The sequence below is a fragment of the Pteronotus mesoamericanus genome, unplaced genomic scaffold (genome assembly GCF_021234165.1).
Source record: "Pteronotus mesoamericanus isolate MK-2021 breed Mesoamerican mustached bat unplaced genomic scaffold, CSHL_Meso_final contig_52, whole genome shotgun sequence".
NCBI classification, from domain to species: Eukaryota; Metazoa; Chordata; class Mammalia; order Chiroptera; family Mormoopidae; genus Pteronotus; species Pteronotus mesoamericanus.
The window spans coordinates 13115287-13130221 of record NW_026555189.1 but is presented as its reverse complement, the minus strand read 5'-3'; the positions used below and the strand labels follow the sequence as shown (position 1 = coordinate 13130221).

At 40.1% G+C, this 14935-nt stretch overlaps 1 protein-coding gene across 1 annotated transcript in view; it reads left to right on the top strand.

The window, feature by feature from the left end:
• LRRC36 (leucine rich repeat containing 36) overlaps nt 1–11474 on the top strand; it is a 54220-nt gene extending 42746 nt beyond the window's left edge. The window contains exons 9-14 of the mRNA XM_054579326.1: nt 1210–1499; nt 4642–4807; nt 5751–5896; nt 6917–7040; nt 9224–9338; nt 11249–11474. Of these exons, the coding sequence (XP_054435301.1) occupies nt 1210–1499; nt 4642–4807; nt 5751–5896; nt 6917–7040; nt 9224–9338; nt 11249–11474 (1067 nt within the window). The remainder of the gene's footprint in view (nt 1–1209; nt 1500–4641; nt 4808–5750; nt 5897–6916; nt 7041–9223; nt 9339–11248) is intronic.
• The last annotated feature ends 3461 nt before the right edge of the window (nt 11475–14935 follow it).

The window sequence follows — 14935 nt, the reverse complement described above, 5'->3', positions numbered from 1 at the left end:
TGATAATTAGACATATTAGGCTTGGGTTCAAGGAATTAAAAGTATGGATGGCATTAAAATTAGACTAGATAAGATTTTACCTAAGGAGTAACATAAAAAAGAGATATGAGATCAATCCTGAGCCCTTCAACAATTAGAAATCCAGTAGATGAAGAGAAACCAGCATGGAGAGAAAGAAAGAAGCAGCCAGTAAGGTAGGAGAAGAAAAGCCAAGAGGGAGTGGTGTCCTGAAAGCCAAATGAAGAATATGTTTCAAGGAAGAGGGAGTGATCCATATTGCATCAGTTGTCTTTAATAGAGAGGGAGTGAGCCTCTTGGGAGAGGGACCGAGAAGTGACTATGGTATTTGGCAACGCATTAGTGAGAAGCTTCAGGAGACTCGCAGTTAATAAAAGCCTCACTGAGGTGAATTCAAGAAAGATTTGAAAGAGAGGCAATGTTACTGAATACATACAACCCCTTCAAGGAGTTTTTCAGTGAAAGGGAACAGAGAAATGGAACTGTAACTAGAGGGGGGATTGGATCAAGGAAATCATGATGGAGATGATCCAGTAGAGGGAAAATTGATGGTGCAGGAGAGAAAAGGGAAAATTGTGAGAAAAATCCTTAGACATGTGGAGGTGGAATCCAGTTCACCAGTGGAGAGTTTGGCCTTAGATGAAACACAGACAGTTCATGTATTATGACAGGAAGAAAGAGAATTTATGCATACAAATACATGAATACATAAATGTAGTGATAGAATCACATAGATGTTTCCTCTGATTGCCTCTGTTTTTCTCAGGGAAATAAAGAGATCAGCACCTGAGAGTGAAGGGAGGAATTGGTGTTAGAAGTTTGAGAAGAAGAGAGATGTGAAATAGTCATCTCAAAAAGATGAGTAAATTGACTAGAGGAATGTATTAGGATAGGTGGGCAGTACAAGAGCCCAGTTAAGATAGTGGTCATAAATTTAAAATGAAGATGGTGAGAAAAGATGCATGTTGTTTTCCAGCCACTTCCCACTGCTCTGATGTAGGCCTGGAGTATGTGGACAGTTGAATTTAACCAGAGTTTGGGTTTTGTCAGGTTGAAGAAGAAAGGATCCAGAGACCTGAGGGTACGTGTTAAGGGAGAGTATGACCCGTGGACTCCAGGTGGGGTAAGGGTGGAAGTGAAATAAGGGAGACTTGAAGGGCATGTTCACCTCCTAGCCTATTTCCTTCACAGATCTCTATGCCACAACCCATTTCAACAGTGATCCTGCTCTGCTGGTCAATGTGGATCAACAATTATCCAGCAGCCTTGGGGATTTAACACCAGCACATGGTTCTTTCCCAAACAACTCCATCCTGGGAAACTCTCTACACACACTGCTGTTGCCTACTGGGACTTCAGAAAACAGAGAGAGTTTGACCAAGAGGTCATTAAGCCCGTCGAGGAGAGGATTCAAACGGAAAGACAATATCCTTGCCACACTGAATCCAAAGCATGGTTTTAGAGATGCTGCCTGCAACGAGGCAAGTGTTGGCTTGTTTGTGCTTGTGAATGAAATACCTCAGATGCAAGACCAGAACAGGGTTCTTTTGGGGACTGCGGTGGTTCTGACAGAGTGCTAGAAATTCCAAGGGCTTTTCAGAGGCCAGTGGTTAATACTGCCAGGCCAAAGCTGGTAATTCTTCTGCCCTTGGGAAAGTCATTCCCCTTCTGCAACACTTCTTCATTTTTGTCACAGGGAGAATCTACTTCCAGAGCATAAACATTGTGAGGAAGTACTTTGACAATAACAAGTGGAGGACAGTGTTTACCACAGGAAGGAATGCAAAAGTTGCCAGGGGTTCAGGCTTGGCTGGAGAGCGAGCTCTGCAGCACGGGTGTTTATCATGCTTACACATTGGCTTTAGCCACAAGTAACTAACTTGCTTGAGACCTTTCTTCTAAAAGCATCAATTTTCCGTCTAGAAATTCAAATAATTCCAATTTTTTTCCAAAGTAGCAACAAGGAGAAGATGAATTAGATTATCCAGAATATTTTTAGCTGAGAGTGGTTCAGAGAATGAACAACAAATCAAGAACCATTTCCATATATACAATATAAATCACTTTATAAAATTATAATGTGGTAGTGTTGTACAATGTGACTTCATTATTTTTCAGTTTTTATTCAGTAGCTAAGTTTTGTCACTGCTTTTGCATACATCATCTGTAAGGAATGCATTGTACTCTCCTCTCATCTGTTTGAGTATTAATTTTTCTCCAGGTTCCACTTCCATAACGAAGCCTTTTTCTCTTTATTTAAAGGAACCTCAGCTCTCAGGGCCCTTTCCTTCCTGAAACCCATGATCCTTTGTCATATGAATCATTTATAACAAATGATATTCATTTAATAATTTATTCTCCTATCAGGAAGCAGGGGATTTGGTCAAAAACAGCTATTTCTAGTCACTTATTTCTCAGTTTTGAGAAATCTTTTTGCACACTAGCATGAGTTTACAAGTTTCATTTTTTTTTTTTTTGACTCTTTAAATACTTTCTATTCAGTTTTTAAAACTTCAGTGGTGGCTATAATTTTTGTACACCAAAGTGGACAGTCTTGTAATACTTTCTTGGCATTTTGGTCCTTTTCCCACCGCCACCCGGCCCCCACCCCCTCACCCCCGACCTGGCATTTTCAGCCACTGGATACCTATTTTTCCAGACAAGAGCACTGTGTGTTATATATTTAGAGTACAGGTACAGGAACAGTTAGGATATTAGGGATGCTATATTAATAAGATGTTCTAGGAAATTTTTTCACCTCTATTTCATATACATTGTTAAAATAGGAATTAAAATCTCAATGAACTCTTTTGGACAATCTTAAAAACTCATTTTTTTTTTTGGTTAGATACTATTTTTCTTTATTTGAAAAGCTGTAAAAGAGCTACTTGGATGTAAATATAAAAGAAATAAACCGCTCAGTTTCTAAAAAGATATAAATCAGAAAATTGCTAAAAAGAACATTTTAAAAGTTATTTAAAAATAATCCCATGATACATAAAATTAAGTTGAACATGAATTTGTGATTAGAAATTTATTTTTGACCAACTCATTTCAGAATCATAGGCAAATTATTAATTTATTTTTAAAAGCCATGAGCCATAATTTGCTAAAAATTAAAAAACAATTAAAATTATTCCAAAGTTTATAAACATTATTCCTAACTCTCACCACATTGTGATAAATGAAAGAAAACCTGTAAAGGCATATATGTTTCCAACTTGTTCCTTGACACAGACACACAATTACCAATACATGACAAACCAAGAACAATAAATGCTCATTTTTGACAAGTTCTTCTAAAGTGGCCTTGTGATATAACCAAACTTTATATGACTTTTCTCCTCAATGAGGTCATTAACTTCTTAAAGGACCTCACTTTTTACCTCTCCATTTGTTCATAGTCCTTACACAGAACTTTCAGTGCACATGATCAGTGCTTAGTACAGACCTGTTGAATAAATGTTTATCCCATTTGTAATGCCTTTCCCTATTAATCATAAGCCACATATGACTTAAGTCACACAAATATCACTTTCTTTGGTATTTTGCTTCACAATTGTTAGATATAACAGCATTAGCTAATTAATCACCTATAGCTTTTTATATCAAAAGAGCCAAAGATTAAAAAATAATTTGGCTGTTTTTAATATATACCAGCTTTCTTGAAGTCCATGAGACCCTACAGAAAAGATTGGCAGATATATCTATCCAGTAAAATTCACAATTTTTAAACTCATTCAGATATATGTCTATATATCTATTTACTCATGTCTGAATGAATTAAAAAAATTGAGAATTTTATTGGACAGATCTACCTCTACATATATTTGTGTGTGTGTGTGTGTGTGTGTGTGTGTGTGTGTGTGTGTGTATGATTCTTACCAAATAAAATATATCTTTAATACTGGGTCCAACAATAACATTTAACATTTAAAATGTTATAGGGCATTTATATTTAGTATATGTTGATATACATTTATATTTAGTATATGTTGATATACTAAATATAAGCTTATCATGACTTATAATTTTAATTAATTACTCTCCCTTTTATTTTATGATATATAATAACTTTTAAAAATGTTCTGCAGTTCGATCTTATTACACAGTATAATATACTGAGTCAAAACTGTAAGTGTCAAAACATTTTTTGTTTTCTTCTGAAAATCTCTACAGAAAATTATGATAGAAGATACTGTTACTTTTAAAAATATCCTTGACCATATTATTATATTTGCCTTGGACATAAATAATATTCTGTTCAAATAGAAACTGAAAGATAACATCATCTTATTTTTTGCTTTTTCTTAAATGTTAACACTGTAGGGCCCTGGCCGGGTAGGTCAGTTGATTAAAGCATCGTCCTGATATGCCAAGGTTGCTGGTTTGACTCCCAGTCAGGGCACATACAGGAATGAACCAATGAATGCATACATAAGTAGAACAATAAATTTCTCTCCCTCTCTCCCCCTCTTCTCTGTCTCTCCCTTCCTCCCCTTCCTAAGTCTCTCTAACATCAATAAATAACTTTTTTTTAAAAAGTTAACACTTTAAATGTCTGGATATTTATTTCTCTTATTGTGTAAGAATAACGAATGGTTGGGGTTTTTTTTTCTTGAGCCTCTCTCTAGTGACCTGGGCAGTTTGCATGGTTTGCCAGGAAACCACAGTCCCCAGATCTCTGCCAGAACCTCCCATGTGGCCACTGTCCTCAGACAGCTCCTAGAGCTTGTAGATAAGCACTGGACCGGCTCTGGCTCCCTCCTCCTCAATAAGAAGTTTCTCGGTAAGTGCTTTCTCATTTCTGGGAGAAGGGCTCCAAGCTTGCTTCTACTCTACAAGGGTAGCTGTTTTCTTGATCACCTATCAACATTTCTCAATAATGTGGCAATTGAAAAATTTGCATTTTTCTTGTAATCTTCTTACCTTTTGTTTTATTTATCAGCACTCTTCTGTCATGTACCAATTATTTTGTTCCTCCTATAATTTGGGGGGATTTTTTTGGTAGTCTTCAGGTAACATGTAAAGTGATGAGAGATGTGCAATACAGCATCATCATATTCATGGTTACAAAAGGACTTTATGATCCTTGGGAAAGTACCAGTAATAAATACAGTAGAAACTGGGTTTGATCATCAGAGTTCTGAGATGCCTGTTGAAATGTTATTATTTTAAAAACTCAAATGACTAAATGACCTGGACTCTTTTTAGAGTTTTTTTTTTTTAAGGAACTTGGGAGAAAAACCAGTTTTGCAAATGTTGCCCCCATAATATTTATTTGTTATTTAATCTGAGAAGAATTCAAGGAGCTTTTAGTGGTGGAAAACATTTAAGTGAAAACTAGAAACTTTAGATATTTTGGCTTAACTTTTTTTTTTTTAATTTCTAAAGGGACATACAGGAGAAGAAGTCTTAGCCCAATTACTTTCTTTCCCACAGTGACCCTTTGCTCTCATTTTGTAGGGAATTATCCTTAGGAACCATTCCTCCGTGACTAGAAAATAGTGCAGAGCCTGCATTCAGGAGGGTCTGCTGTTGTTTCTCCACAGAGGATATGGGACATCATTTCTTATCCATTGTGAAACACCTTTTACAGCCACTTACTAAATTCTTGTAAAAGGAAATATTAGATTACCTTATTCGTCCTACAGAGCTGGTAGTTATTGGATAGGAATTCTGTGTGTTAGCTTCTATGATTGGCCTGTGTGCCCAACCTGAATTTTTGGCAGGTCCTGCCCGAGATTTGCTTCTGACTTTGGTAGTCCCTGCTCCTTCTCAGCAGTGGTGTCCCTCACATCCTGAAGATGCATCAAAAGCCTTCCGCAGGAGGGAAATGGAACTGAAGGAGGCTGGGCAGGCGGTCCCTAATGACATGGTATGGCTCTTTCATCTCCCTTTCCTACTTTTCCTTTACTAGAAAAGGATGGAGCAGCAAGACTAGAATAGCCCTGTAGTATAGAGAGCTTGAACACCATGAATATCTAGATGTTTCTGAACCAAAATACAGAAAAGTCATTCTGGGCAAATCAGGAACATAGAACTTGCCAGGACAGGGACAACGCAGAGGTTCTGAAGGGATAATTCCTTAATCCTAGCCCTCATCCAAAAATTCTAAAGAAAGGCTTGAAATGGAAGGGGGGAAAAAAAGACCCTAGAGTGAAAATGTTTGAGGCCTTGAAGGTCGTGGTTTGATTCTGATGAGAGAGGGTAAATATCTCTGGAATTGTCTTTCCTCCCCTTCTGATGGAGCAGAGTGCCCTGAACCAGGGACCAGTGCTAAAGCATCAGGCTGCTGGCTCTGGGAGAGGAAGAAGGGGCTCATATCCTTAAGCCTTTTCCCCCTTTTTCTTAACATTAAAGAATTTTCAGACATTCAAGTTCAGTTTCTTCAATGTTTAGATAGGTGACTCAGAATTCTGGCCACTTGTCAAAATGACCACTTGTTCTGCCAAAACAGTGGATAACTCACAGGAAAAATTGCAACTCCATGTGATAAATTTGTTTGCTGCACTTGCCCTATGTGTACCAATGAATTAAAATTCTAGTGAGAAGAGATGCTGACCTTGATTCAGTTTCTCACTAAACAGAGGAAAGATTCTTCCAGCCTTCTATTTTTTTTTTTTTAAGATTTTATTTTTAGACAAAGGGAAGGGAGGGAGAAAGAGAGGGAGAGAAACATCGATTCACTGCCTCCCACATGGCCCCAGCTGGGGACCTGGCCCACAACCCAGGCATGTACCCTGACCAGGAATTGAACCAGTGACCTTTCAGTTCACAGGCTGGTGGTCAATCCACTAGCCACACCAGCCAGGGCTCTTTCAGTCTTCTAAAAGCATTTCCTTAGAATTTCAGATTCTTAATGTGTTTTTTTTTGTTGTTGTTGACTGATCCTAAGGAAAGTTTGAAGCAAAAACTGGTCAGAGTACTGGAGGAAAACCTCATTTTATCAGAAAAAATCCAGCAGTTGGAGGAAGGTGCTGCCACTTCTATTCTGAGTGGGCACCAGCCCCACACTTATGGTAAGTTCAGGAAAGCAGAGTGCAGTGTGTCCCAAGACAACTGTGTTTATAGAAGGCTCATTTAATAAGCTTCATTATGTAAAGCCACATGGTTCCCTAAATAGACACCACCATCTTACCTCAAAGAGTTCTAATGCAGGTGGCTTGAGTCACCAGATGAAGCTTTTTGTCATTGTAAGGCAAGTACAAATGTTGTTGTTATTATTGAGAACGACACTTGTTTTTTCCTGATTATAGCAGAAAATGTTCTTTATAGAAAGTTTGAAAAATATATGGAAAATAAAACTCCACTATCCAGCAATAACTACCATTAGTGTTTTTGGTATATTTTCTTTCACCATACTCCTATACATTTACTTTTAACTCAAAATTTAAACTTGTGTCTTGATTTTTAAAAAATAATTTATGTACAACAAAATGCACACATTTTAAGTTTGAAGAGTTTGGACAAATATATACTCTCATTTAATTACATCCTAATCAAAATACAGAACATTTTTGTTACTCCAGAAAGTTCCCTCAGACTCTTGTGCAGTTCCCCCACTCTCTACCCTAGACAATCATCAATTGGATTCTATATCCTAATGTTAGTAATTTAATAGTATAGACATTTCCTATAATGTTACACAAATATGTCTTATTTATGTAGTCCTCTATATAGTTGTTTTAATGTTAGCTATTATAAATAAAGCTGGCATTGTTAATAATATAAATAATTTTGAAGAATTTCCAAACATTCAAAAGACCTGAAATGAAGGAAAAGACTCGAGAGTGAAAATGCTTCTCTGAGATTGCCCTTCTTCCCTTCTGGTGGGACTGAGAATCCTCATATTTATACTACAATAAATAATGCAGCCATTAATATCTATGTACATAAATCTTTGTGTACATTTCAGACTATATTCCTAGGAGACATTCCTACTAGTGGAATTAGTGGGTCAAAAGATGTGGATGTTTTTAAAGCTTTTGCTATACTTTGCCAAATCACTCCCCAAAAAGTTTTTCATTCTATACTCACATCAGCAATGAGTGTATTCAAATGCCCATTTCACTCTTCTCTTGCCCACACTGGGTATTTTTAAAAAAATTTTTGCCATATTTATAAATGAAAAATAATACCTCCCTGAAGTTTTGACTTGTACTATATTATTCGTGCAGTTTAAGCTAGTACTTTAGATAGAACCTACCCTTGACTTTAACTCTGTATCTCAGCACCCGTAAACAAAGATTATGGGCATTTCAGTTTACATAAGGAACTTGATTTGGAAGTCAGCACTGAATTTCCGGAGTTCAATCTCATCACTATCTGATTTCACAAGTCTGAATAATCAACACATCTCCACTTACCTACTCTGAAAACAGGTCATTGTTTGTTCACTTAGATACCTACTTTCTATCAGCCATGAAGCCCAGTACTGGATTTTAGCTTACTGGTGATAAATACAGCTGTTGCAGCCCTGTTTTCTGCCTTCTAGAATCTTGGTACTCAAAGTGTGGTTCACTGATCAGCAACATTAGCATCACTGGGGAGCTTGTTCGACATGTAGACTATTGGGCCTCACCTCAGACCTACTGAACCAGGGTGTTTTTTAACAAGGTCCCTAGGTGATCTGTAAGCATACTAAAGTTTAAGAATACAGTTCTAGGAGACTTTCTTAGGACCAGCGTTCCTGTGCTTTTACTTACCTCATTATTGCAGGCAGCAGTAATATATTTGGGGAACTACATATGTGTCTTGATTGCAAAATCAGTTTCCGCAAGCAATCATTGAGTTATTACTATGTGCCTGACACATTTCTAGATATTTTCACATACTCTATAGAGAATGACGGACATACATTCATAAACCAAAACAGGGAATACAGAGAGACCTAATATTTGTTGACTTGCTGTGCTAAATGAGGACAGGTGTCTCACTGACTCCTCATAACAGTACTATGGGGCAGGGTTATTAGCTCTAGTGAACCTCAGAAAAATGAACTAACATGCAATATTAAGTGATGATTGCATTTTAATTCAGATCCGTTTGTTGCCACCATATCTGTGGTCTCTAAGGGAAGGGACGAATGGAGTATGGAGGGGAGCAGTGAGGGGACACCCAGTTCTTTAAGGTGTCCTTAAACTCTGGTCAAAGACAAGCTGCTTGGAATCCTGCTCACCCCTGGCTACTATATCCTTTGTAGATGATCTTCTGCGTAAAAACCAACAGCTGAACATGCAGGTGGCTTGCCTGAACCAGGAGCTTGCCCAGCTGAAAAAACTGGAGGAGACAGTGGCCCTCCTTCATGAAAGTCAGAGGTAGGATTGGGTCTATCTAGCTGATTCTGGAAGCAGATGCTTTCTTTCCTTTATGTTCTTTGTGTTACTGGCAAGTTAAAATCGATATACTTTTCAAATTTACTCCATTTTATGTGTAAACCACTTAGATCTAGGCCAGCTAGCTTCAGGGCTCAAAATACTGTTTTCTAGGAGACACCAGGGACTAAATGTCCTTGCTAGAATTGGTGAATTACACCCCCTCAATAATAAGTAGTTTCTCTCTAGATCCAACAGGACCCTTATTTGAGTCAGCTAGCTTTTCTTGACCACTATGTGCCCCTAAAATGAGTCATCTGGTTCTTCAGGAAAATACTTGCCTGCCATTGGTCACAGAAAATATGCTGAGTACTCAGAGAGAATCCAATGTGTGTGTTCTTCAGAGGAACTCAAATAACATCAGCCTCTTCAAAGAACAGTACCCTCAGGATGCAGGCAAGACAAATCAGAAGAGGCCTCAAGACCATTGGTACACTAGAGACGCCCTGGACATTTTGATTTGGCAAACACCTTTACTAGGACTTTCAACGAAATTTAAATATAAGACCCCATCCCCAAATCTTTAGCCTCAAACTTTACTTCCTTATTTTCTTGGAATAACTTCATATTCAGAGGATTAGACCCAGACCTGTTCTGGGTGGCTTTTTAATTTTTTTAAACTTTTCATTATAATTATTTCAAACATATAGAGAAGTTGAGCAAGTAGCATAAAGTTATGATTTTCAAACTCAGGTGTGCATCAGAATCACCTGAAAAACTTGTTGAAATGCAGATTGCTGGGCCCCGCCCCCAGAGTTTCTGATTCAGCAGGTCTGGGTTGGGAACTGAGCATTTGCATTTCTAATCAGTTTTCAGGTGATGCTGTTATTGCTGGTCTGGGACCACACTTTGAGAACATTAGGATACACCTCTTTAGTGATGTACAGTCAAATTGCTATATTTTAAAGTAATTTGAAATATTTTTTCTCTGTGTTGTTAAACCATCAATTCAGTATACAGGTTCAATTTGTTTCTATTTGCTTCTGATTCATAGGGAATTATTTTATTATTTTGATTTAATCTTGTTCTATAATTATGTAAAATATTTACATGGTTCCAAAGTCAAGCCTACAAAATTAGATAAATGCAGACAAATCTAGCTTCCTTACCTGTCTCCTCTAGCCTTTCCTTCCCTCCCACTAGCCTTCCACTGTAGGCATGGGTGTCCATTTGTAGAGGGAGACTCTATTATATAAAAAGGGGCATAATGATACTTTAACATTTTACCTTAGCAATCAGTTCACAGTGGTGTATAGAGTTAGCTCTCACTTCTTTTTATAGTTATAGGACTACATTGTGTGATTATTTCATTATTCCTCTATTGATGGACATTTAGGTTGACAGTATTTTGCTGTTACCACTAATAATGCAATAAATAGCATTGTGTATGCATCATTTTTTTTGTTTTTGGCCAGTCTCTGGCGGCTCTTAACATTACGTGGTAACACAGAGTCCAAGAGTACAGCCAGACTAGCACCACTAGTTAATTGCAGAGGCAGAACAGATTAGAAGAAGCAGAAGTTAAGATTTGGATATAGGAATTGGAGGCCTGGTCAGGTGCCGATCCCCTAGTGCTTCTACTTACCTCATCATGAAAGTGCTTTGGAAAGAAGAGAATAATCACTGTATAAAATGTGAACTATGTTTCTCCTACAGTCAATCTGGAACATAAAGGGGACTGTAATGAAGAAACTGTCAGCCTGCTTTTAAAATAACCCACTCGTAAAGTGGACAGTTTTTTCTATTTAAAGATTTTACTTCATTTTATATTTGTTTTTAGCAAACATTTCAGGCCTGAATGACATCTACTTTGCTTTCATGATTTCATGACTGCCTTTTCTCCCATGCTTCAGGTCCCTGGTGGTAACTAATGAGTATCTCCTGCAGCAGCTGAATAAAGAGCAAAAAAGTTATTCTGGGAAAGCACTCCTGCCTCCTGAGAAGAGCCATCATTTGGAGAGATCATCACCCTTTGGGAAAAGCACGCTGTCTTCCTCCTCACCAGTGGCACATGACACGGGTCAGTATCTAATACAGAGTGTCTCAGACTCTGCCCCAGAGCCTAGTTTATGGAGCTAGCACTGAACACCTTCTCTGCAGCTTTCCTCTCAGCCACGGGAAGCTCTCAGTGTCATTGCCACCAGTATTTACCCACAATATTAAGAAAAAAATCTATTCTGATTACATTGTATTGGTCCTTCTCTTTATTTCTCTTCTTATCTCCTCCCATCAAGTCATTCTTTTCCTCTGCCCACAGAAATAGTTGGCACTTAGTCCTAGCATCATATCGCATAGAAACATTTGGCAGAAAATGTTGAAAAGGGAAAAATACTGGACATTTTTCCCAAATGTCACTTGAAACTGTGGTAGGATGTTTAAAAAGAACACCCTTGACAAGGTGTGTTCTGTGTTAGAAGAAATTTCAGAGAATCCATGTTGATTGGTTGATCAAACATATTTTGAGTTTCTTCCACCATAGTGGACGGGTGAAAAGATCTGGTGTCTGCCATGGAGATTCAGTCAGAGGAATGCAGAAATTCATGGGATAGAGCACTAAGCTTGTTATTGGTACAAAACAGATCTAAACAAATCCTAAAGATGTCCTGAAAAGAGAGACAAAGAAAGAGAGATATTCCTACTCTGGGGAATTGGGGAAGGCGTCAATGAGGACTTGTTTGAGTGGCAGCTTGCTGAATGAGTAGCATGGGAACAGGTAGAGGATATGCAGAGCCTTCTCCTGCAAACAGTGGAAGAATCTGGAGCCCGCAGAGGGATCTAGGACAAGGAAGATGTGGGTCATGGTGCCATAAGATTATATAACCGGGGGACCAATCCTAGCCTGGGAGGTGTGGTGTAAGAAAAATGTTCCCTGAAGTAATGATCTTTTAACTGAGACCTGAAGAATGACTAGGTTACCAGGCAAAGTACAGGGTCTAAATCAGAAGCAATGGGGAGAAATGCAGGGAGATACAGCATATGTAAAAACCGTGAAATGGGAAAGAACATGGTCCGTGGAACTGAGGAGCTGAGAGGAGATAGGCAGGAGAGAGATTGCATGGCTCCTCAGGGATTTTAGACTGAGGAGGCAGAGGAGTGGCAGGTTTGTGTTTGAGAAGCTTTCCCTGTACGAAGAAGGGAGTGACAGTTGTGTGGAGTGGGGAAGGACCGGCGAGGAGCTATAGAGAGAAAAGGCTGGTACAGTCCAGACCAAAGGTGCAGCTCTGGGTGTTAGCTTTGAGCTCAGGCAAGGCACAATCTTTTTTTTTTAATCCTGACTGATGGGGCATTTTAAAAATCAATTGAAAAGATCATGAAATTGGTATGTATCTGCTTCAGGGTCGCCCAAGTAGCTAATGTTGCCAGAGGGTGTGTAAGAGGGTGAAGGACTGCGACCCAACACTATGTTGTCCTTCTCTTCTTCTCCAGAGCCAAGTCAGAGAGAAGCAGGGGGAAAGATTAGATGCTTATTTGCTCCCCTGACCCAGGTGCTCTGCAGGGTAAGAAAGTTATTGCCATAATAATGAGATATGGAGATTACAGCCAAGATTATAGATTTCTAAATTATAAGTTAAATCCACAGACTTCCAGATTTTATGTCGGTTCCCAAAGGAGCATGTACAGAAGAGCCACACATTTCTTTGAGCTGCATGGCTCTGAGGAAGCTAGAGTGAGCTTGTGCTCTATGGAAACATCAGTAAGAACTGCACCCACCACTACCAGCACCACTATCCTGGGCCTGTCCGCTAGGGAACGTAAGTCACCTTGAAGCCCTGAATTATCACATTTCAGGGTCCCAGCCCAGTACACAGGGCAGCCTACTGAACAGTCTGTTGGGGGGAAAAATAGCACTCTTCTTTCTCCAACCCCAGCCCTCCCTTCCTTCGCCCATGAACACCTGATAATGCCAGTCCCAGAACCTATTCAGGGTAACGCTAAGGAGGAACAAAAAGCCTGACCCAGACTGAGTAACTTTCCACCCTATTTTCTAATGTCATTGGAAGTGGCTGGCCCTGCCCTAGGCAAGGTACCTCTCTAGGATTGATGGCCATTCCTGGGGAAGTCGACTACGTTTCTAATTTTCCTTGTGTGGCCCTTATTCCAAAGGGCAAGTATAGGGATTAAAGGTGTCAAAGAATGGTTGGGGCTCTGTGAGCTCAGCATGGAAGGGGGAAATCTGAAGCAACATGAAAACAACTGGAGAATTCCTTGCTGAAGGACTGGCATTAATGGGAGAAAGAAGGAAACAGGGCTGAGTCCTCTGGGAAGTTCTGTGCCCCAAAAAAAGGGACAGAGACACTCTGACAGATTTGGCCTTCCCACCAGCTATGTGTAGGAGGTTTTAATGGCTCCATCTCACAGATCCTAACTACTCTTCCTCGCCCATCTGGCTTTGCTGGCAGAGGTACCCAAAGCTTTCCACCATGAGGAGGCTATGGAGCGTGAGAACTACAGGGCCGAAGTGCAGTTAGGTCAGTCTCTGTCTTTGTACCGGATTCTGCTAGTAGGCCCATCGGTCTTTAAGGTTCTTCCTGGCTCTAGGCCAGTCTTGATTTCCCTTGGGCTCCATGACCAGTTTTCGAGAGGGGACTTTACTCCTACAGGGTAGAGTTTCAGGGCTCAGCCAGTTCTCCTTCTGGTCTCCTCTAAGCCACACTGACAGTGACAGGAGGGGCAGGGCTGCTGCTCCCTACTCATGGGATGATATTCTCACCTGTAGATTAATCACTTAATAGCCTGGACCAATTTGCAATCCAGTTAAATTCTTCTCACTGTGAGGATACTTAGCGAGTGAAAGCCGGAAGGATCAGGTTTCACTCTCATTATGCTCACTTAAGCAAGCTTACAATTGGAACAAGTTCCTCAAGGCTAGAGGAATCATTTTTGCTGGTGGGAAAGGTACAGCTCTCTGAAACTCTTCCCTGGGCAGTGCAGGGCGAGGTGGTCAGCCCAGTCAGGAGGATCCCACAGCTGTCTGTCAGGGCTCTGCTGTGGCCAGGTGTTAATCCTGCGCCCTCCAGTTCCCACCACACCTCCCCAGCGTCCCAGTCCTGAACCACACTATTCCTCTGCACTCCCATTCCCAAGAGAACTTGGGTTCAAGGAAGGGACTCTGGGGCCACCCGGGGCAGGAACATCCCGAAACAGTCTGTGGGATGAAGGAATAAGCTGTTGTGCTACTCTGTCATGTTAACAGGGTTGGGAAAGTATCTGTGACTGTGTGCCTTTGAGTCTTTTCTAGCACCTTTGGGAGCTGCCCTCCACTGGGAAGTCATTCAGTTCCATCCAGCCTGTTTGTCAGAAGGAAAGGAGGACAGCTGGCCCCAAAACCTTGGGCTTGTTACATCTCTGGCTTACCACCCAGAGCCTCAGAGAGGAGAAGAGCTTAATCCAGAAACTCCCAGGAGTCCTCAGGACCAGAGTGGCTCCCACCGCCCTCCCAGCCTGGGATGTTGAACCAGGTGGGAGGGAGTCAGCAAGGAAGAAGCCCCTTCACTGTGGGATTCCCTGCTCACCTGCCCAAGGCTGATGTTGGGTCCCAG